The sequence below is a fragment of the Bufo bufo genome, chromosome 6, assembly GCF_905171765.1.
Source record: "Bufo bufo chromosome 6, aBufBuf1.1, whole genome shotgun sequence".
Taxonomy (NCBI): domain Eukaryota; kingdom Metazoa; phylum Chordata; class Amphibia; order Anura; family Bufonidae; genus Bufo; species Bufo bufo.
The window spans coordinates 389,930,250-389,952,470 of record NC_053394.1 but is presented as its reverse complement, the minus strand read 5'-3'; the positions used below and the strand labels follow the sequence as shown (position 1 = coordinate 389,952,470).

Sequence of the window (22,221 nt, the reverse complement as noted above, 5' to 3'; positions counted from 1 at the left end):
TCAGTGCAATTTATCGTAAACCTACCCCTATGTTGCATACTGTACATGAGGCACTGGTATACAGTTTGATCAAAAAGGCCCACTCACCACGACAAGGTTGCCTCCCTGTGTGGGAACCTACTATAAATTAGGCGCGGCGCTGCGTGGTGACCACCGGCGCCGCAGCACTGCACCTACATGCAGCGGGACCCAGCAGCCAAACAAACAAGTTTAATTAGATCAAAGAAAAGCATTGTGGATGTGCGATCCAGTTCTGTTTTTCTTCCCCTGATATATGCATGTTAAATCTTTATTCTTTATTACTGGTATCAGTAATTTTGCAGAAGTCTGCATATAAGTGGTAATTGACGCTCCTGATAGCAATGGACATGTTGTGTTAGACAACTGTTCACATGGTGCAGTACTGCGTGGTGGCATTTGTTTTTGTGGCTGGTGGGTTGGTGGGACCCAGTGCCATGGGTGGCATTGTCAGACAGCAGAGTTGCTGTTTGACTCCTGGGTCCTGCCGCCTAACTACTAGGGCAGTGCCGCCTTATCACCGCAGCCCACTCAAAGAGGCAACCTTGGCGAGGTGAGTGGGCTTGTGCCTTTTGATCAAAATGTACACTAATGCCACTTGTACAGCATGGGGGGCTGTGCACTTTAATATTGCGCTAAAAAGTGATCTTAAAGGGCTTCTGTCACCCCCAAAACACATTTTTCATTTTTGGGCTCGTTAAAATCGTTATTGAATGACTATTCCCTATATAGGGCTCTTACCTTGGTCTGTGGCTTCGTTTCATTTAAAATCGATCTTTTAAAATATGCAAATGACTTCACTACCAGCAAGTAGGGCGTCTACTTGCTGGTAGCCACCGCAAAAAAACGCCCCTCCTCCTGTTGATTGACAGGGCCAGCGAGCGCTCTCCTCCTCCGGCCGGCCCTGTCAGCATTTCAAATCCTGCACCTGTCTTCATTCGGCACAGGCGCTCTGAGAGATGGACGCTCGCCTCCTCAGCACTCCCTCAGTGCGCCTGCGCCGATGACGTCTTCTCTTTCGGTGACGTCCCTGTAACGGATCCGCTTCCGTTAATGGACGCTTCCTAGCTTGCGCCGAGGACCACAAGCACCGCACTGGACACCACAACCTCCGCTGACTCCACAACCGCCGTAGCTTAACTGGAGCCGCGCCGTCTTCCTTCCACCCTGAATGAACCTCCAGCATTCAGGACCGTGTGGGAAAGATCTCTCCTCCAGGGAATATGCAGAGCATAGCAATCCCCAGCGTGACACAGCAATTCCCTCCAATAACGAGACGAGGCTGCGTTTTGAAGGGTTAGCAAAACATGAACTGAACTAAACTCTTTATTGAGGGCTACCCGCCCGTATTTATGCAGGTCCCCACAATGCATCATGGTCTCCTCCTCTCTGCCCTGGAGACACCCGAAGTGCAATTCAATTATCTCCTAGGACAAAGGGAGATCACCAATACAAATGTGGGAACAATAGGAGAGGAATCCCCACCCGAATACACAAAATCCTCCTTTCTGTCTGGGATATAATTATGGATTAACATAACTATCACAGACAGTAAAAATACAGTTTTTAAACATACACTGTAACTTTAAAACCATACATTCCATCTCCATAAAAATTACATATTTAAACTCTGCATACATCAAACATAAACACTCCCAAAAATCACACAAATCCCTCCAGCGGATCAAAAGTTAAGTGAAGTCCTTTATGACCGACCGCAAGCACAATTTCCTGCCCGAAACAGTTCCATAGATTTGGGCTGTGCGGTCGGTCAATTTCATGCAGAAAACGACTAAGTCCCATCTTCGAATGGAACTTAGTCTCTGGAGCTGAAAGTTCAGTATGGAAGAAGGTAATATGTCCCGGGGCCATAGTCGTAGGGCAGGAGGCTAGCCATAAGTCCTCTACCATGCCCAGTGGCAAATGGCAGTTTGTCACACATCTCCCCTTTGGGGGGAAAACTAACCAGGCACCTGACCTTCTGTCGGTCAGTGCCTCCGTTAGTCGATCCACCAACTCACAGTAACCAGATGCCCGAGTAGCCCACCCACAACAAACAGGTACAAGGGTGACCCACCCACAAGAAACAGTTACTGCACCTGGGTATTTTGCTGTGGTGATGAGGCAACATGCTGTGGGGACTTGAGGGAGGGCAGAGGCCGACTGCACTCTGCCCAGCTGCCAGCTCTTCTGCTGGGGTGCTGAGACCATAGTCCGTCTCAGTAGCCAGAGGAACATGGGAGTCAGCAGGGGTTAACATCGCCTCTGTTAACCCTGAGGCCACGTTTGGAGTTAACTGGGGAGGGGAATTTGTACTCGCCTCCTCCTCCTGTTGTCCTGGTGAGGGTAGTGGGGGATCTGGACAGGCTGTCCAGCATCCCGGTAGGTCAGGCGCAGAGACCACGGTCCCATCTGCGCCGTCTGGGCGATTGGTGTCTCCCCTTGTTAGGGTAAGCTGCCGCTGGGGAGAGAGGGTGCTTCGCTCCTCTCCCTGAAACACAGGCTGCCGCTGGGGAGGAAGGACGCCACCTTCAGCTCCCTGGGGTACACACTGCCGCTGGGGGGGAAGGAGGACACCTTCGGCCCCCTGGGGTACACACTGCCGCTGGGGAGGAAGGACGCCACCTTCAGCTCCCTGGGGTTCACACTGCCGCTGGCGGGGAAGGACGACACCTTCGGCCCCCTGTGGTACACACTGCCGCTGGTGGGGAAGTACGTCACCTTAAGCTCCCTGGGGTTCACACTGCCGCTGGGGGGGAAGGACGACACCTTCGGCCCCCTGGGGTTCACACTGCCGCTGGGGGGGAAGGACGACACCTTCGGCCCCCTGGGGTACACACTGCCGCTGGGGGGGAAGGATGACACCTTCGGCCCCCTGGGGTACACACTACCGCTGGGGGCGAAGGACGACACCTTCGGCCCCCTGGGGTACACACTGCCGCTGGGGGGGAAGGACGACACCTTCGGTCCCTTGGGGTACACACTGCCGCTGGGGGGGAAGGACGACACCTTCGGCCCCCTGGGGTTCACACTGCCGCTGCGGGGGAAGGACGACACCTTCGGCCCCCTGGGGTACACACTGCCACTGGGGGGAAGGATGACACCTTCAGCCCCCTGGGGTACACACTGCCGCTGGGGGGGAAGGACGACACCTTCGGCCCCCTGGGGTACACACTGCCGCTGGGGGGGAAGGACGACATCTTCGGCCCCCTGTAACTCACGTTTTTGCTGGGGCGCAGGGACGGAATACTTCGCTATCTCTGCCCGATATTCTGCTTCCTGCTGCAGATACTCCGCCAGTTCTCTCCTCACTTCCGGTACAATTTCCTCTGTTAGGTGGGGCCCGTAGATAGCCAACCGCCTCTTCAGCATAGCGTCAAACCGTATGTGACTATACCAATAGTCCAGTTTTGCTTGGTGTTCCCAGGATGCTGCTCCTCGCACTAGGGAAGCCATCCCACTGCTGCCACCAATGTAACGGATCCGCTTCCGTTAATGGACGCTTCCTAGCTTGCGCCGAGGACCACAAGCACCGCACTGGACACCACAACCTCCGCTGACTCCACAACCGCCGTAGCTTAACTGGAGCCGCGCCGTCTTCCTTCCACCCTGAATGAACCTCCAGCATTCAGGACCGTGTGGGAAAGATCTCTCCTCCAGGGAATATGCAGAGCATAGCAATCCCCACCGTGACACAGCAATTCCCTTCAATAACGAGACGAGGCTGCGTTTTGAAGGGTTAGCAAAACATGAACTGAACTGAACTCTTTATTGAGGGCTACCCGCCCGTATTTATGCAGGTCCCCACAATGCATCATGGTCTCCTCCTCTCTGCCCTGGAGACACCCGAAGTGCAATTCAATTATCTCCTAGGACAAAGGGAGATCACCAATACACATGTGGGAACAATAGGAGAGGAATCCCCACCCGAATACACAAAATCCTCCCTTCTGTCTGGGATATAATTATGGATTAACATAACTATCACAGACAGTAAAAATACAGTTTTTAAACATACACTGTAACTTTAAAACCATACATTCCATCTCCATAAAAATTACATATTTTAAACTCTGCATACATCAAACATAAACACTCCCAAAAATCACACAAATCCCTCCAGCAGATCAAAAGTTAAGTGAAGTCCTTTATGACCGACCGCAAGCACAATTTCCTGCCCGAAACAGTTCCATAGATTTGGGCTGTGCGGTCGGTCAATTTCATGCAGAAAACGACTAAGTCCCATCTTCGAACGGGACTTAGTCTCTGGAGCTGAAAGTTCAGTATGGAAGAAGGTAATATGTCCCGGGGCCATAGTCGTAGGGCAGGAGGCTAGCCATAAGTCCTCTACCATGCCCAGTGGCAAATGGCAGTTTGTCACAGTCCCCCTTTGTTAGGAAGCCCATAAAAAGCTCTGGTGCAACCAATTACCTTCAGAAGTCACATAATTAGTGACATGATGTCACCTGTGTGCAATCTAAGTGTCACATGATCTGTCATTACATACAGGGAGTGCAGAATTATTAGGCAAGTTGTATTTTTGAGGATTAATTTTATTATTGAACAACAACCATGTTCTCAATGAACCCAAAAAACTCATTAATATCAAAGCTGAATATTTTTGGAAGTAGTTTTTAGTTTGTTTTTAGTTTTAGCTATTTTAGGGGGATATCTGTGTGTGCAGGTGACTATTACTGTGCATAATTATTAGGCAACTTAACAAAAAACAAATATATACCCATTTCAATTATTTATTTTTACCAGTGAAACCAATATAACATCTCAACATTCACAAATATACATTTCTGACATTCAAAAACAAAACAAAAACAAATCAGTGACCAATATAGCCACCTTTCTTTGCAAGGACACTCAAAAGCCTGCCATCCATGGATTCTGTCAGTGTTTTGATCTGTTCACCATCAACATTGCGTGCAGCAGCAACCACAGCCTCCCAGACACTGTTCAGAGAGGTGTACTGTTTTCCCTCCTTGTAAATCTCACATTTGATGATGGACCACAGGTTCTCAATGGGGTTCAGATCAGGTGAACAAGGAGGCCATGTCATTAGATTTTCTTCTTTTATACCCTTTCTTGCCAGCCACGCTGTGGAGTACTTGGACGCGTGTGATGGAGCATTGTCCTGCATGAAAATCATGTTTTTCTTGAAGGATGCAGACTTCTTCCTGTACCACTGCTTGAAGAAGGTGTCTTCCAGAAACTGGCAGTAGGACTGGGAGTTGAGCTTGACTCCATCCTCAACCCGAAAAGGCCCCACAAGCTCATCTTTGATGATACCAGCCCAAACCAGTACTCCACCTCCACCTTGCTGGCGTCTGAGTCGGACTGGAGCTCTCTGCCCTTTACCAATCCAGCCACGGGCTCATCCATTTGGCCCATCAAGACTCACTCTCATTTCATCAGTCCATAAAACCTTAGAAAAATCAGTCTTGACATATTTCTTGGCCCAGTCTTGACGTTTCAGCTTGTGTGTCTTGTTCAGTGGTGGTCGTCTTTCAGCCTTTCTTACCTTGGCCATGTCTCTGAGTATTGCACACCTTGTGCTTTTGGGCACTCCAGTGATGTTGCAGCTCTGAAATATGGCCAAACTGGTGGCATCTTGGCAGCTGCACGCTTGACTTTTCTCAGTTCATGGGCAGTTATTTTGCGCCATGGTTTTTCCAAACGCTTCTTGCGACCCTGTTGACTATTTTGAATGAAATGCTTGATTGTTCGATGATCACGCTTCAGAAGCTTTGCAATTTTAAGAGTGCTGCATCCCTCTGCAAGATATCTCACTATTTTTGACTTTTCTGAGCCTGTCAAGTCCTTCTTTTGACCCATTTTGCCAAAGGAAAGGAAGTTGCCTAATAATTATGCACACCTGATATAGGGTGTTGATGTCATTAGACCACACCCCTTCTCATTACAGAGATGAACATCACCTAATATGCTTAATTGGTAGTAGGCTTTCGAGCCTATACAGCTTGGAGTAAGACAACATGCATAAAGAGGATGATGTGGTCAAAATACTCATTTGCCTAATAATTCTGCACGCAGTGTATACACACCAGAGCCTGCAACACCTAAGCAAGAGGCATCACTGACCAAACACTGCAATGAAGACCAAGGAACTCTCCAAACAAGTCAGGGACAATGTTGTTGAGAAGTACAAGTCAGGGTTAGGTTATAAAAAATATCCAAATCTTTGATGATCCCCAGGAGAACATGGCACAACAGCAAACCTACCAAGAGACGGCCACCCACCAAAACTCACGCAGCGGGCAAGGAGGGCATTAATCAGAGGGGCGGCACAGAGACCTAAGGTAACCACTGGAGTATCTGTACATGGGACGACAATAAACCGTACGCTCCATAGAGTTGGGCTTTATAGTAGAATGGCCAGAAGAAAGCCATTACTTTCAGCTAAAAACAGAAAGGCATGTGGGAGACTCCCAAAATGTATGGAGGAAGGTGCTCTGGTCTGATGAGACCATCCAAGAAAACGCTATGTCTGGCGCAAACCCAACACATCACATCACCCAAAGAACACCATCCCCACAGTGAGACCTGGTGGTGGCAGCATCATGCTGGGGGGACTGGGAAACTGGTCAGAGTGGAGGGAAAGATGGATGGGGCTAAATACAGGGATATTGTTGAGCAGAACCTGCACCACTCTGTGCGTGATTTGAGGCTAGGATGGAGGTTCACCTTCCAGCAGGACAATGACCCCAAACACACTGCTAAAGCAACACTGGACTGGTTTAAGGGGAAACATGTAAATGTGTTGGAATGGCCTAGTCACAGCCCAGATCTCCATCCAATAGAAAATCTGTGGTCAGACTTAAAGATTGCTGTTCACAAGCGCAAACATCCAACGTGAAGGAGCTGGAGCAGTTTTGCAAGGAGGAATGGGCAAAAATCCCAGTGGTAAGATGTGGCAAGCTCATAGAGACTTATCCAAAGCGACTTGGAGCTGTGATTGCCGCAAAAGGTGTCTCTACAAAGTACTGACTTTAGGGGGGTGAATAGTTATGCACATTGACCTTTTTTGTTATTTTGTCCTATATGTTGTTTGCTTCACAATACAAAAAAAACAAACCTCTTCATAGTGGTGGGCATGTTCTGTAAATTACATGATGCAAATCCTCAAACAATCCATGTTAATTCCAGGTTGGGAGGCACCAAAACACGAAAAAAAGTCAGGGGGGTGAATACTTTTGCAAGGCACTGTAATACTCTCCACTTATTTATGTGGCGCATGCGCGTGCACTCAGGAAGGAAACCCTGTCCCTGGCGACAAGCGGACACGCAGGAAGCAAGGAGTCGAGTGGGACAGGAAGCGGTGGTCTCGTTCTCACCACGCCAGCACAGGGGAGGAGGAGCCAAGCAGAGTGCAGCGCATGCGCACATGAGGAGGAGTATTAATGCTCCACATTGGAGAAGGGCAGAATGACCCGGGGAAACAGGGAGAGATTCTGGAATTCCTTGGATTTCTTCATTCAATCCCTCCGGTGTCAGAGTCCGCATCCTGACCCTCCAGAAGTCTTCTCCATCGATCAGCCGTGCAGCCCCATCTCTGCACCATGTAGGTATCAAACCGCCATCTTTATTATGTGTGATGGTGAAATGACGGACAAACTGCGGTTAGATTTCCCTGCATTAACCCCTTCAGAAAATTTTTTAAAACATTCACAGTTTTCAAAATGTTAATTTCTCAGCTTTTCCGGGAGATAGTGATACCTCGTAAACCAGTTATTACTTTACATCCCCCATATGTCTGCTTTATGTTCCTCATTCTGTAAATGTCATTTTATTTTTTTTAGAACAGGCTTAGAAGTTTAGAAACAATTCTTAAAATTTTTACGCAAATTTTCCAAACCAACTTTTTAAAGGGGTTCTCCGGGCTTTTAATATTGATGACCTATCCTCAAGATAGGACATCAGTATCGGATTGGCGGGCATTCGACATCCGGCACTCCCACAGGTCAGCTGTATGAGGAGAAGGCGCGCGCCGTCTCCTTTCCTGTTCACCGCTGTCATGTCTATGGCAACCAGGAAGAGAGACGGGAGACTGCAGGAGCGCACAGCATGTGCCTTCTCTTCATACAGCTGATTGACTGGGGGTGTCGGGTGTCGGACCCCCCCCTCCCCCCGATCTGATATTGATAACCTCCGCTCACCTATGATCTCGATGCGCTGCTGGATCCTATAGTTCTCTCGTGTGCCGGCACACTTACTTGCGCGTGTGTAGTAGGGATACGGGAACGCCGACTTCTGCTGTTTCAGTGTCCGGAATGGTATGAAGGATACGTTTATTCCTCTCAATAGGTTGGTGCCGCAATTACACTCGATGGAACACAATTACACTCGATTGCAATAGTATAAAAATGAGGGACCAATCGCTCCTTATCCGGAGCTGTGCTGATATCAAAACCTGGGCCGGACCGTGTCAGGATGTTTTTGTAGTATTCTAGTCATTCACAATGCAGTTGTTCTATAAACCAACAAATGAAACATAGAAATGATCTAGATTATAAAATCCAATATATAGAAAATACTAAACATCCAAGTTGATCAACAAGTCATAAAACTGGGAATAAAAAAATCTAGAATAAAATAGACACATGTAGTGTATTTTTTATTCCCAGTTTTATGACTTGTTGATCAACTTATGTTTAGTATTTTGTATATATTGGATTTTATGACTTATCATGAAACTGCCTTGACCTCACACATGTTTCGATCCATATAAAAAGAGAGAACACAACATCTACACTTTATTATCTCCTCCGATGTCTCCTCTTATCTCCAGTTATTGTATTTTACATGGGATTTTGTAGGATTTTATATCGTTTCATCTTCTCTCCATTCAGGTTCCTACAATATAGGATCCGCTCAGTGGAGATCTTCTATATAAGATCCTTCTCCTGATTGACCCAACAAGAATGGACAGGGACAAGATGGCGGAGAGTATAATAAATCTCACCCTAGAGATCCTCTTCTGGCTTACTGGAGAGGTGAGAGATTCTGATGATGTCACATTACATCATCTTCTCTATGTTACTAACAGATGGACATGACTGGAGAGGTGAGGGACTCTGGAGATGTATGGAGTGATAGTTATTACTGTGTCTCTCCATAACCAGGACTACACAGTAGTGAAGAAGACCTCTAGTGAGCGCTGTCAGGACCCTGTGTCTGAAGGATGGGGAAGAACCCTGAGCCCAATCATGGAGCCTCCACCTCACCCCCTGATCCATGAGGAAATCAATAGAGAGAAGATCCTAGAACTCACCAACAAGATGATTGAGCTGCTGACTGGAGAGGTGACACTGCTGGGAATGCTGGGACATTATACAGGAACGCTATGAAGGGATCTGGGTGATGACTGTATCATTGTGTTGTCAGGTTCCTATAAGGTGTCAGGATGTCACCGTCTATTTCTCCATGGATGAGTGGGAGTATTTAGAAGGACACAAAGATCTGTACAAGGACATCATGATGGAGGATCACCGGCCCCTCACATCACCAGGTAATAGACATGATTAAATACACATATCATCTCATTATCTGTATGTAAGGGATGAATTCAGTCACTGAATGTGTTTCCTACTGTTGGAAATTGGCCACAACAACACAAAACGTCTTGAAGCAACTTCTTCAGAAGATTCTTTTGTTTAAGCCTCATTCACACATCAGTGTTTTGTCAGTGATTGTGAGCCAGAACCAGGATTTGAGCCTCCACAGACATAAGGTATAGGGGAAACTCTGTACCTGTTCTGTGTTTAGAGTCTCACCTGGTTTTGGCTTAAAATGTCTGATGGAAATCTGAAGAGCAGCAAGACATCATTGAAGTCAATGTAAAATGTAGGCAGATTATGGCATAAGAGGTAAATGGAAGTGAATTACAGCCGTGGTAAAAGGCAGCGCTCTGTTATAAGTCCTGGACACCGTCCTTTATACCTCAGAGAACAAAGGAATAATTAATATTTTAATTCCAGTTTTCCGCAGTGTGTCGCTGTACGTAGACTTCAGTGTTTTACACACAGATTCCATCTTTCCATCATTCTCATACGTAACCATAGATCTACACAAGTTACACTGACAACAACTTCTACTTGGATAAAAGTTCCTTATCACGATCTCTTGTTGCATAAATAATTTGTTCCTGTGGCCTTCCATTAATCCTCTCCAATTCAAGTACCAATCTCCATTTTTATTTCCAAAGAGCCCCATGGTCCATAAAGCCAAGATCGGCTCTTTCATTTATCACCGGTCCAACACTGAGGATCGATCCTGATCATAAACATGCAAATGGTTAGTTTTAACCCTTAAAGGGGTATTCCCATCTTAGACAATGGGGACATATCGCTAGGATATGCCCCTATTGTCTAATGGGTGCAGGTCCCACCGCGTGCATTTCGCATTTTATGAAACATTCGGCCCATAATAGAAAAGTCATATCCTATTTTTTGGGGTGACAAGGTGACTAAAAAATGGCGAATGCTCACCGCATAGGAGATATTTTTTAATAATTTAAAAGTTTGGACTTTTTGGACGCAGCACTATGTAATATGTTTATTTATTTATTGTTTATATATTTTATATGTAAAATTGGGAAAGGGGGGATTTAAACTTTAATATTTTAGGGTACTTTCACATTAGCGTTTTTCATTTCCGGCATAGAGTTCCGTCACAGGGGCTCTATACCGGAAAAGAATTGATCAGGCAAATCCCTATGCATTCTGAATGGAAAGTAATCCGTTCAGGATGCATCAGGATGTCTTCAGTTCAGTCATTTTGACTGATCAGGCAAAAGATAAAACCGCAGCATGCTACGGTTTTATCTCCGGCGAAAAAAACTGAAGATTTGCCTGAATGCCGGATCCGGCATTTTAAAATACCGGAATGCAGGATCCGGAAAATAATAGCATTCTTTAATACAGAATGCTTAGTAGAAGGTCAATATAATAAACATTATATACACCCCAGTATAATAAACATTGGTGGCGCAGTGCGCCTCCCCCCCCCCCCCCCCAACACCCCAGTATAATAAAAGTATAATAAACATTGGTGGCGCAGTGGGCAGTGCCAATGAGGGTTAAAAAATAAAAAAATTATTAACTCACCTCCTCCAATTGATAGCCACCAATGCCGGTCTCCTGTTCTTTCTTCAGGACCTGTCAAAGGACCTGTGGTGACATCACTGAGCTCATCACATGGTACATCACATGATCCATCGCCATGGTAATGGACCATGTGATAAGCTCAGTGACGTCACCACAGGTCCTGAAGAAATAACAGGAGACCGGCAGCTACGCGATCAATTGGAGGAGGTGAGTTAATTTTATTATTTTTTTAACCCTCATTGGCACTTCCCACTGCGCCACCAATGTTTATTATACTGGGGTGTTGGGGGGGGAGGGGCGCACTGCGCCACCAATGTTTATTATACTGGGGGGGGGGGGGGGCGCACTGCGCCACCAATGAAGATAACTGACCTGTTAATACAAATACAGGAGGCGGGTGCCGGAATCAAATAGCCGGCACCCGACCTCTATGACTGGGAGCTGCGGTCCGCGGCAGTTAACCCTTCAGGTGCGGTACCTGAGGGGTTTACTGCAGCGGATCGCACCTCACTGTCATAGAGGTCGGGTGTCGGCTATTTGATTCCGGCACCCGCCTCCTGTATTTGTATTAACAGGGCAGTTATCTTCATTGGTGGCACAGTGGCCACAGCCCCTCCCCTCCTCCTCCCGTCTCCCTTCTTATTGGCGGAGGCGACGGCAGCAGCACAGGGGGGAGGGAGAGACTCCTTATCCACTGCGCTCTGCGCTGCTGAGAACATCGGCGGCGGGGGGAAGAGAACTATCTCCTGTGCCCCGCCGCTGTATTCAACGGCAGAGCTGCGGCGGCGGGTATAGTCGCAAATGGCGACAAGACTAAAAAGTCTTGTCGCCGTTTGTAAATTCTAAGTCGCATCTGGAGCCCTGTCTATATTACACTTTTTGTGAGGCAAGGTAACAAAAAAATAGCTGTTTTGGCACTGTTTTTATTTTTTGTTATTTACAACGTTCATCTGACAGGTTAGATCATGTGGTGTTTTTATAGAGCAGGTTGTTATGGATGCGACAATACCAAATATCACTATTGTTTGTTTCAGTATTACATAATAAAGCATTTTTGAAATAAATTATTTTTTAGTGTCTCTATGGCTTTCAGAATATGTTTTTTTTTTTTTGGCGACTGTCTTATGTAGGGGCTAAATTTTTTCGGTATTAGATGATGGTTTTATTTAGTTCTATTTTAGGGTGCATATGACTTTTTGATCGCTTGGTATTACACTTTTTGTGATGTAAGATGACAAAAAAATTGCTTTTTTGACACAATTTTTTTTTTTTTACGGTGTTCATCTGAGGGGTTAGGTCATGTGGTATTTTTATAGAGCAGGTCGTTACGGACGTGGCAATACCTAATATGTATACTTTTTTAATTTTTTTTACATTTACCACAGTAAAAGCATTTTTGAAACAAAAAAATATCATGTTTTAGTGTCTCCATAGTCTGAGAGCCATAGTTTTTTTTTTTTTTTTTTTTTTTTGCCGATTGTCTTATGTAGTGGCTAATTTTTTGCGAGATTAGGTGATGGTTAGATTGGTACTATTTTGGGCGGCATACGCCTTTTTGATCGCTTGATGTTGCACTTTTAGTGATGTCAGGTGACATAAATGGCTTTATTTTAAAAAAAATTATGGTGTTTATGGGTGTGTTTTTTTTTTTTTTGTTTTTTTTTTACTTTCAACTTTATTTTTTTATTAAAAACACTTTTTGTTTAAAACTTTATTTCTGTCCCACTCTGGGACTTTAAAGGGTTTCTATCACTTCGTATGAAATATTTAGGTGTCAGACACTAGCGATCCGCTAGTGTCTGCTCTGCCCAACCATCCTAATATGATGTCTGACCGCTTCCCTGCTCAGACATCTCCACTGCGCCTGTTCCTCGGAGCACTATGATGTCATCGGCGCAGGCGCAGTGGAGATGTCTGAGCAGGGAAGCGGTCAGACATTCATTGCGCATGCGCAGAACAGAGACGCGCATGGAGAGGATCGCATTCAGCAGGAGATGGGCGGGCTGGAGGGACGCGCTGGGCGGCGACAGTTTATGAAGGTAGACGGAGCCTCTAGGTGCTAATGACGCCCCCATAGCACCTAGAGGCTCATTAGCATATAGATATAAGTTGTTATTTTAGCAAAACGGCTGCCCCAAAACCTATCATATTAGGATGGTTGGGCAGAGCAGACACTAGCGGATCGCTAGTGTCTGACACCTAAATATGTCATACGAAGTGATAGAAACCCTTTAACATTTGGGGGTCTGATCCTCTCTGCAATGCTTTACAATACATTTGTATTGTAATGCATTGCCTGCTAGTGGATTACAGGTTTCCTAGGAGATGAGGCTGGTTCTCCTGGGCACCCGTAGAAGGCAGGTCCCGATGCATTGGGCAGCCACTGCACAGCATCAGGCTGCCTTGTCACACATCGGTTCCCCGCCACAGATGCGCTCCTTCACCCGCCGCAAACCACTTCTATGTCGCGGTCAGCGCTGACCGTGGCATAGAAGCGGTTAATCCGCCGGCATCGCTAGCGCCTGCACCCGCACAGCTTCCCCCGCCATAAATGCACAGCGTTTTGCGTTAAGAGGTTAATAGACAAATACATTTATCTTGGCCAAGGCTTCCACTTCTAGTGCGAATATTATCTACTTTCTAAAAGGTCACCATTCCATCATAACATTTTTACTCGATTACTTAAAGGCCTCTATTTTCTCAGCAAAAGTAGCCAGTACTAAAAGTACTCAGTATTCACTTCAAAATGGTGATTAACTCTTTAGTGAAGCTCCTTTTTGAGGTGTAAACACAAGGGGGGTCGTTTACTATTCGGAAATAACCCTAAATTAGACGTATTTTAGGCGCAGATGTCGGTGCAATGAGGGCGGCAGGTCTACAATTGTCGGTGTGCAGTGCGCGAGGAAGGGAACGGGCCGGCATTTTCTACAAATGTTTCAGGTGTAGAAAAGGGTCTAAATGTAAGACAACTTGGAAGATGTCTTACATTTAGAACTGGTGCTGGAAGGCCTGAAGTTATGGAGAGGCCTGCGCCTAAAACACAGGTCTTAATAAATGTGCCCCAAGATGTATGCCTAAGACAACATGGCTGACCATCCGATCTAATCCTGATTCTGCAACACCTACAGTTAAGGAAGAGAGAAGAACACCGGAGAGATGTCCCAGTCCTCTTCTTCCACAGGATGGGTTATCAGACCATCACTATGTCCCACAGGATGATCAGGTAGATGGAGATAAGGGCATCATGATGGAGGATCACCGGCCTCTCACATCACCAGGTAATAGAGATGACTAAATACACACAGGGCCATATTTAATATTGATTGGACCCTGGGCAAGAATTTACTTGGGCCCCCTGGATCCCGCCTTCCCACACCCTAGCCTGCAATCGCGCCCTCCACCACAATACACACACACACACCAAAAAAAAAAAAGTAATATATATATATATAAGACGCACCTAGGTTTTAGAGGAGGACAATAAGTAATATTTTCCATTACACCTCGTCAGACCACCATTCAGACCCCCAATGTTAATAAGACCCTCAATCAGACCTCATATCAGCCCCCAGCCTCATGTATCAGCCCCCCAGCCTCATGTATCAGCCCCCAGCTTACCTCTCCTGCTCCTGGACGCTGCCGCTCCTCGCCACCAGCGCTCTCTCTCTTCTTCCTGGTCCTCGGATGTCGGCTGTGCCGTGGCTGTGCACAGCGTGACCTCACGCTGTGCGCAGCCACTGCACAGCCGACAGCCGAGGACCAGGAAGCGGTGAGTACAGAGCTTTCACTGCTTCCTGGTCCTCCGGTACTAATCAGCGCTTCCATAATGGAAGCGCTGATTAATATTCACCCTATATGACGCAGGGGCATTTCCCCCCTTTTGGGGGAAGAAATGCGTCTTATGGGACAAAAAATAATTTGTGCGCAGTGGCCAGCTGCCTGGAGCAACTGGGCCCGGGGCAGCTGCCCCTTTTGTCCCGCTTTTAAGACGGCCCTGAATACACATGTCCTCTCATTATCTGTATCTAAGGAATGAATTCAGTCACTGGATGTATTTCCTACAGATAAGGAAGAGATAACAACACCAGAGAGATGTCCCAGTCCTCTTCTTCCACAGGATGGTTCAGAAGAACATTACAATGTCCCACAGGAGGATCAGGTAGATGGATATAAGGGCATCATGATAAAGGATCACCAGCCTCTCACATCACCAGGTAATAGACATGACTGAATACACACGTCCTCTCATTATCTGTATGTAAGGAATGAATTCAGTCACTGGATGTGTTTCCTACAGATAAGGAAGAGATAACAACACGTGAGAGATGTCCCAGTCCTATTCTTCTACAGGATGGTTCAGAAGAACATCACAATGTCCCACAGGATGATCAGGTAGATGGAGATAAGGTCTCATGAAATGTTCGCTATGATCTGTAGAAGACTGTGAAGATCTTGTGTAGCATACCAAACCACAGGGGAAAACACGTGATGCTCACGGTGGGCTGATTGGTGCAATAGTTCATGTACTCACGGTTAGCAGATGCCTCCCTGGGCTGGCGTACAGTGGATGGGAAGACAGCACAAAATCCTCCGGGGCACTCTCGGTTGAGGGGAACACCAGCCAGATGGAAGTTGAGGTGCCCTTGATGGTAATTGGTGTTGGGTGCCTTTGTGGCTGGGCCCTGGTTTGTGACGCCAACACAGTTAGGTGCAAAGGTTGATAGTAGTAGTAAGAATGAGGAGTCGGTTGTTGTAAACCAGTTGAACATTTACTGAAGAATCAATAGTCTCTGGACAGTTGGTACAGTTCATCAATGGAAAGCTTTTTGTATAACACAAATAATAATAACTTCCCTGGTAATGCTATTATCAGGTAATGGCAGTTGTCAATGGAGGGATTCTTCTAATGCTTATACTTTACAGGCAAGGATCCTGGTGGTAATCCTAAGTTCACTCTTTATAGCACTCTGGCACTAAAGATGCTATCATCTATTTATTTGGTCGTTCTCCTCACAGCAGGCAAACACATATGCTTCATTCTTTGGCAGGAAACTCTTCTAGAAAGGTTTTTGGTTTTCACTACTACCCGGAAGGTTTAGTTAGTGATAAAGACAATTCTGCGCATCAATTATCCATTTGTGTCCAGGTACTCGGAAAGCTACTCCTGGTCACTTGTGCTGATGAGGTCAATAAGCTAAGTTTAGCTGTTACCCTCACTAGTCTCTCTGCATCTTGGTGTATAGACTTAATGTCTGGTGCTTGGTTTCTGTAGTTATCTTCTCCAGGCTTGATCAGGACGCAGAGGAAAGAAACACAGCTACATGGTGACTTTAGCCTGTCTCTCTCCTCCATGAACTTGCTTCTCTCCTTTCACACTCCAACTTCAACTCCAACTAACTCATCTCTCTCTCTACATTCTGCTTCCCACTATATATATTATGTGGTGCCAGCACCACCTAGGGGCGAATGGATGTAAATGAAATTGCCAGCCAGATAATAAAGAATACCATAAAATACTAATAAACGCATGTATATAAAATAAGATGTTTGAAGTGTCCCATTTACACACATATATGGGACGCTGCACTTGTCTTCAGTCTTGTTTTATCCACCACTATTATATGTCTTATCCTTGTATAATGAGAAAGGTGGAGATGGCAGGATTACAGCTGACCATAGACATTACATGTTGTCTGGTTCTTCTCACTATTTTCTGCCTGTATAGACTTTTTAGGTGGCCTTCTCTGTCATCTGCTGCAGATCTTTTGTGATTGGACAAGAGTGGCACAACAGTTTTCTGAGAGGTCTTAGGCAGGGACCATGCAATACTACAAAGGGTCAACCATAGTTGTGTTTGGATTGTCAGCTTGAACATGAACATCAGGAGATAAATGCATCATTATCTTCAAAGGTTTTGTAGTCTAGGGTGCAGTCTCCTAATGTCTCCTTAATGTCAGAATGGCAGTACCAAGATCATACCACGGATTCTATTCTAGCACATGTAGATGCAAGTCATCCTCCTTACTTGCATAGAGTATAATATAATATTCAGGGGCGTAGCTAAAGGCTCATGTGCCCTGGTCCAAGAGTTCAGCTTGGTCCCCCTTCCCTCAGTACTTTGTGGCCAAGGGCAGGGAAGCCTTCGTGCTGCCTGAGGCGAAAATTGAAACTGCATCCCCTGCCCCACGCCAAATTCTTGACCTTACCCCTTCCCTCCAGCCAGAGATGTAACTTGACCTGCATGAACTTTGTATAGTACCAGTGTCTTCTTATGTGGCACAAGGGTCTTTGGGCCCCCTCAGGCTCCTAGGCCCGGTAGCGACTGCACCCCTTACAGCAGGGGTGGAGAACCTTTTTGCTGCCAAGGGCCATTTTGATATTGTTCAAAGGCCATACAAAATTCTCAGCTTAAAAATTTGACGGCTATATTTGGTCAAACATATAAGTGACTTAGGGGTAAGTTACAGAAATTGTGCTTCAATAAAAAAAAATCTATAGCGCTGTATCTTTGCAGCACAAAATGGCGCCTGCGCTATATATTGCAAATAGTGCAGGCGCCATTTTGACCACATATAGCAGTCTAATTTTTAAGTTGGGAATGTTATATACACTGCGTGCAGAATTATTAGGCAAATGAGTATTTTGACCACATCATCCTCTTTATGCATGTTGTCTTACTCCAAGCTGTATAGGCTCGAAAGCCTACTACCAATTAAGCATATTAGGTGATGTGCATCTCTGTAATGAGAAGGGGTGTGGTCTAATGACATCAACACCCTATATTAGGTGTGCATAATTATTAGGCAACTTCCTTTCCTTTGGCAAAATGGGTCAAAAGAAGGACTTGACAGGCTCAGAAAAGTCAAAAATAGTGAGATATCTTGCAGAGGGATGCAGCACTCTTAAAATTGCAAAGCTTCTGAAGCGTGATCATCGAACAATCAAGCGTTTCATTCAAAATAGTCAACAGGGTCGCAAGAAGCGTGTGGAAAAACCAAGGCGCAAAATAACTGCCCATGAACTGAGAAAAGTCAAGCGTGCAGCTGCCAAGATGCCACTTGCCACCAGTTTGGCCATATTTCAGAGCTGCAACATCACTGGAGTGCCCAAAAGCACAAGGTGTGCAATACTCAGAGACATGGCCAAGGTAAGAAAGGCTGAAAGACGACCACCACTGAACAAGACACACAAGCTGAAACGTCAAGACTGGGCCAAGAAATATGTCAAGACTGATTTTTCTAAGGTTTTATGGACTGATGAAATGAGAGTGAGTCTTGATGGGCCAGATGGATGGGCCCGTGGCTGGATTGGTAAAGGGCAGAGAGCTCCAGTCCGACTCAGACGCCAGCAAGGTGGAGGTGGAGTACTGGTTAGGGCTGGTATCATCAAAGATGAGCTTGTGGGGCCTTTTCGGGTTGAGGATGGAGTCAAGCTCAACTCCCAGTCCTACTGCCAGTTTCTGGAAGACACCTTCTTCAAGCAGTGGTACAGGAAGAAGTCTGCATCCTTTAAGAAAAACATGATTTTCATGCAGGACAATGCTCCATCACACGCGTCCAAGTACTCCACAGCGTGGCTGGCAAGAAAGGGTATAAAAGAAGAAAATCTAATGACATGGCCTCCTTGTTCACCTGATCTGAACCCCATTGAGAACCTGTGGTCCATCATCAAATGTGAGATTTACAAGGAGGGAAAACAGTACACCTCTCTGAACAGTGTCTGGGAGGCTCTGGTTGCTGCTGCACGCAATGTTGATGGTGAACAGATCAAAACACTGACAGAATCCATGGATGGCAGGCTTTTGAGTGTCCTTGCAAAGAAAGGTGGCTTTATTGGTCACTGATTTGTTTTTGTTTTGTTTTTGAATGTCTGAAATGTATATTTGTGAATGTTGAGATGTTATATTGGTTTCACTGGTAAAAATAAATAATTGAAATGGGTATATATTTGTTTTTTGTTAAGTTGCCTAATAATTATGCACATTAATAGTCACCTGCACACACAGATATCCCCCTAAAATAGCTAAAACTAAAAACAAACTAAAAACTACTTCCAAAAATATTCAGCTTTGATATTAATTTTAGAAAGAGTTTTTTGGGTTCATTGAGAACATGGTTGTTGTTCAATAATAAAATTAATCCTCAAAAATACAACTTGCCTAATAATTCTGCACTCCCTGTATTTAGTTCTTTATTTGGCATTAATGGCAGCCAAGCTAAACCCAGAGGGGTCCAAAGAGGGTTCACCCAGCTTTCACTCTCCCTGCCACTGTCCCTGCCTCTTTCTTCGCAAATGTCCCTGCCTTTGTCCCTTTCTCAGCCTCAGCTCTGCCCCCCACCTCCATCATCCACAAATTACCCTCCTATCAGACCCCCCAGCCTATATCAGCCTCAGATCAGACCCTCATCAGACCCTCCCCAGCCTCAATTCAGACCCCATCAGACCTCCCAACCTCAGATCAGACCCTCCCTAGCCTCAAATCAGACCCTCATCAGAACCCCCAAGCCTCAGATCAGACCCTCATCAGACCCTCCCTAGCCTTAGATCAGACCCTCATAAGACCCCTCAGCCTCAGATCAGACCTCCCCAGCCTCAGATCAGACCCCTAATAGGCCCCCCAGCCTCAGATCATATCCCCAGCCTCAGATCAGACCCCTAATAAGCTCCCCGGCCTCAGTTAGACCCCCAGCCTCAGATCAAACCCCTGTCAGACCCCCAGCCTCAGATCAGACCCCAGTCAGACCTCAGATCAGACATTTAAAATAAATAAACTTGCCTCTCCAGCTCAGGACGGTGCTTCCACTTGGCAGATTTACGTACCCTCCCTGGTCTTCTTCCCGCCACGCTGTACTGTGACCTGACAGCGCACAGCGTCAGGTCATAGTGCCCATCTGCATGCACTACGTCCTGACACTGTACGTGTCAGGACACAGCGTGGGGCCGGAGGAAGTACAGCTATAAATGCGGTGTTCTTACCTTCCTGTGCCTCCCGCATGCTAATTAATGCTTCCATAATGGAAGCGGTCATTAGCATTTTCACAATATGTTCTGGCCGGGGGCCACATGAAATGGTCCTGTGAGCCAGAGGTTCCCCACCCCTGCCTTACAGCTACGTCCCTGATAATATTGGAAGTTGATTATTGGAAAAGCTAGCATTATTTTCATCAGCACATAGAATTCTAACTCGCCAACCATGTTCTAGCTGCTCAGATGCATCCATACATTTTGAACCTTTGATTATGGATATCTGGTCATGTGATCTCTAGTCTGACCTCCAGTCTGAGGCTTGCTGTCTCTCTCCTGTGTGGCTGACATCCTGTGAACTACAAGATTACAGCATCATTTATCAGATCCCTCTGGAGAGCTCCCTCCCCACCAGCTACTCCTCCTTGTCTTCTGTATGTCCTGTGGAGATTTGCTCTGGTAGACAGGCTTGTGGATGCAGTATAGAGGCAAAGACAACATCTTTAAAGGGAACCTGTCATGTGGATATTTGATTATAATCTAACTAATTATATACAATCATTAACTACTAAAAAGTACCTTAGATGTATTCACTTACTGGTATGACAGATGGTTACCTCATAATATACACACAAAGATGCCACATGCCGTATGCTAATGAGCTGATTTGAGTCCAGCGTGATGTCAGTGAGTCCAGCGATTTTTTTAATTCAGAGCTATAGCCACTCCCCTGCCTACCTGTTGCTGATTCATATGGAAAATAACTGTCAATCAGCAGCAGGGAGAGTCAGGAGCTTTTCAATACAAGATGTTGGCAGATTGACTGGGTCAATTAAAGAAAGTGACCCAGCATTTTGCTAAGAGAATCAGTCACTTAGTTATGTTGACCTTAGTTAGGACTAGGGCTGCACGATAAATCGAAAAAATAATCGAATCGCGATAATCGGAAAATGCGATATGGCGATTTGGCCGACCCGAAAATGCCACGATTATATATGAAGGGGCCCCGTGCACATAACTGCCTTTGTGTGTAAAGTATTTTACTAGTGTGTAAAACAAGCTCTCTCCTATTGATAACATGGCCGCCTCTGTACTCACTGTCACGATGAATGCACTGCAGCGAGCGGCAGCGAGCGGGCCGGCCGGCGCGTGACTGAAGTCACTTAGTAACGCTCCTGCTTCCTGAAGTGCATTCATCGTGACAGTGAGTACAGAGGCTGGCCATGTTATCAATAGGAGAGAGATTGTTTTACACACTAGTAAAATACTTTACACACAAAGCCAGTTATGTGCACAGTTTAGGACACATGAGGGGACACATAGGGCCATGAGGGGGACCAGCATAAGATGCTATATGTCTTATGCTGCACCCCCCTCATGGCCCTATGTGTCATAGCACACATCCCCTATAACAGCGTCCTCCACAGATCCACCCCATAACAGCGTCCTCCACAGATCCCCCATAACAGCGTCCTCCACAGATCCACCCCATAACAGCGTCCTCCACAGATCCACCCCATAACAGCGTCCTCCGCAGATCCACCCCATAACAGCGTCCTCCGCAGATCCACCCCATAACAGCGTTCTCCGCAGATCCACCCAATAACAGCGTCCTCCGCAGATCCACCCCATAACAGCGTCCTCCGCAGATCCACCCCATAACAGCGTCCTCCGCAGATCCACCCCATAACAGCGTCCTCCGCAGATCCACCCCATAACAGCGTCCTACACATATCCACCCCATAACAGCGTCCTCCACAGATCCACCCCATAACAGCGTCCTCCACAGATCCACCCCATAACAGCGTCCTCCACAGATCCACCCCATAACAGCGTCCTCCACAGATCCCCCCCCATAACAGCGTCCTCCACAGATCCCCCCCCATAACAGCGTCCTCCACAGATCCCCCCCCATAACAGCGTCCTCCACAGATCCCCCCCCCATAACAGCGTCCTCCACAGATCCCCCCCCATAACAGCGTCCTCCACAGATCCCCCCCCATAACAGCGTCCTCCACAGACCCCCCCCATAACAGTGTCCTCCACAGATCCCCCCCATAACAGCGTCCTCCACAGATCCCCCACAACACAGCATCCTCCACAGATC

General features: G+C 46.4%; 1 protein-coding gene across 1 annotated transcript in view; it reads left to right on the top strand.

Annotated features, from left to right (window-relative positions):
• Window positions 1-9,501: 9,501 nt before the first annotated feature.
• LOC121003518 (zinc finger protein 850-like) overlaps window positions 9,502-22,221 on the top strand; it is a 732,238-nt gene continuing 719,518 nt past the window's right edge. Inside the window, exons 1-3 of the mRNA XM_040435420.1 lie at window positions 9,502-9,553; window positions 15,215-15,364; window positions 15,448-15,542. Coding sequence (XP_040291354.1) covers window positions 9,520-9,553; window positions 15,215-15,364; window positions 15,448-15,542 — 279 coding nt within the window. The 5' untranslated portion in view covers window positions 9,502-9,519. The remainder of the gene's footprint in view (window positions 9,554-15,214; window positions 15,365-15,447; window positions 15,543-22,221) is intronic.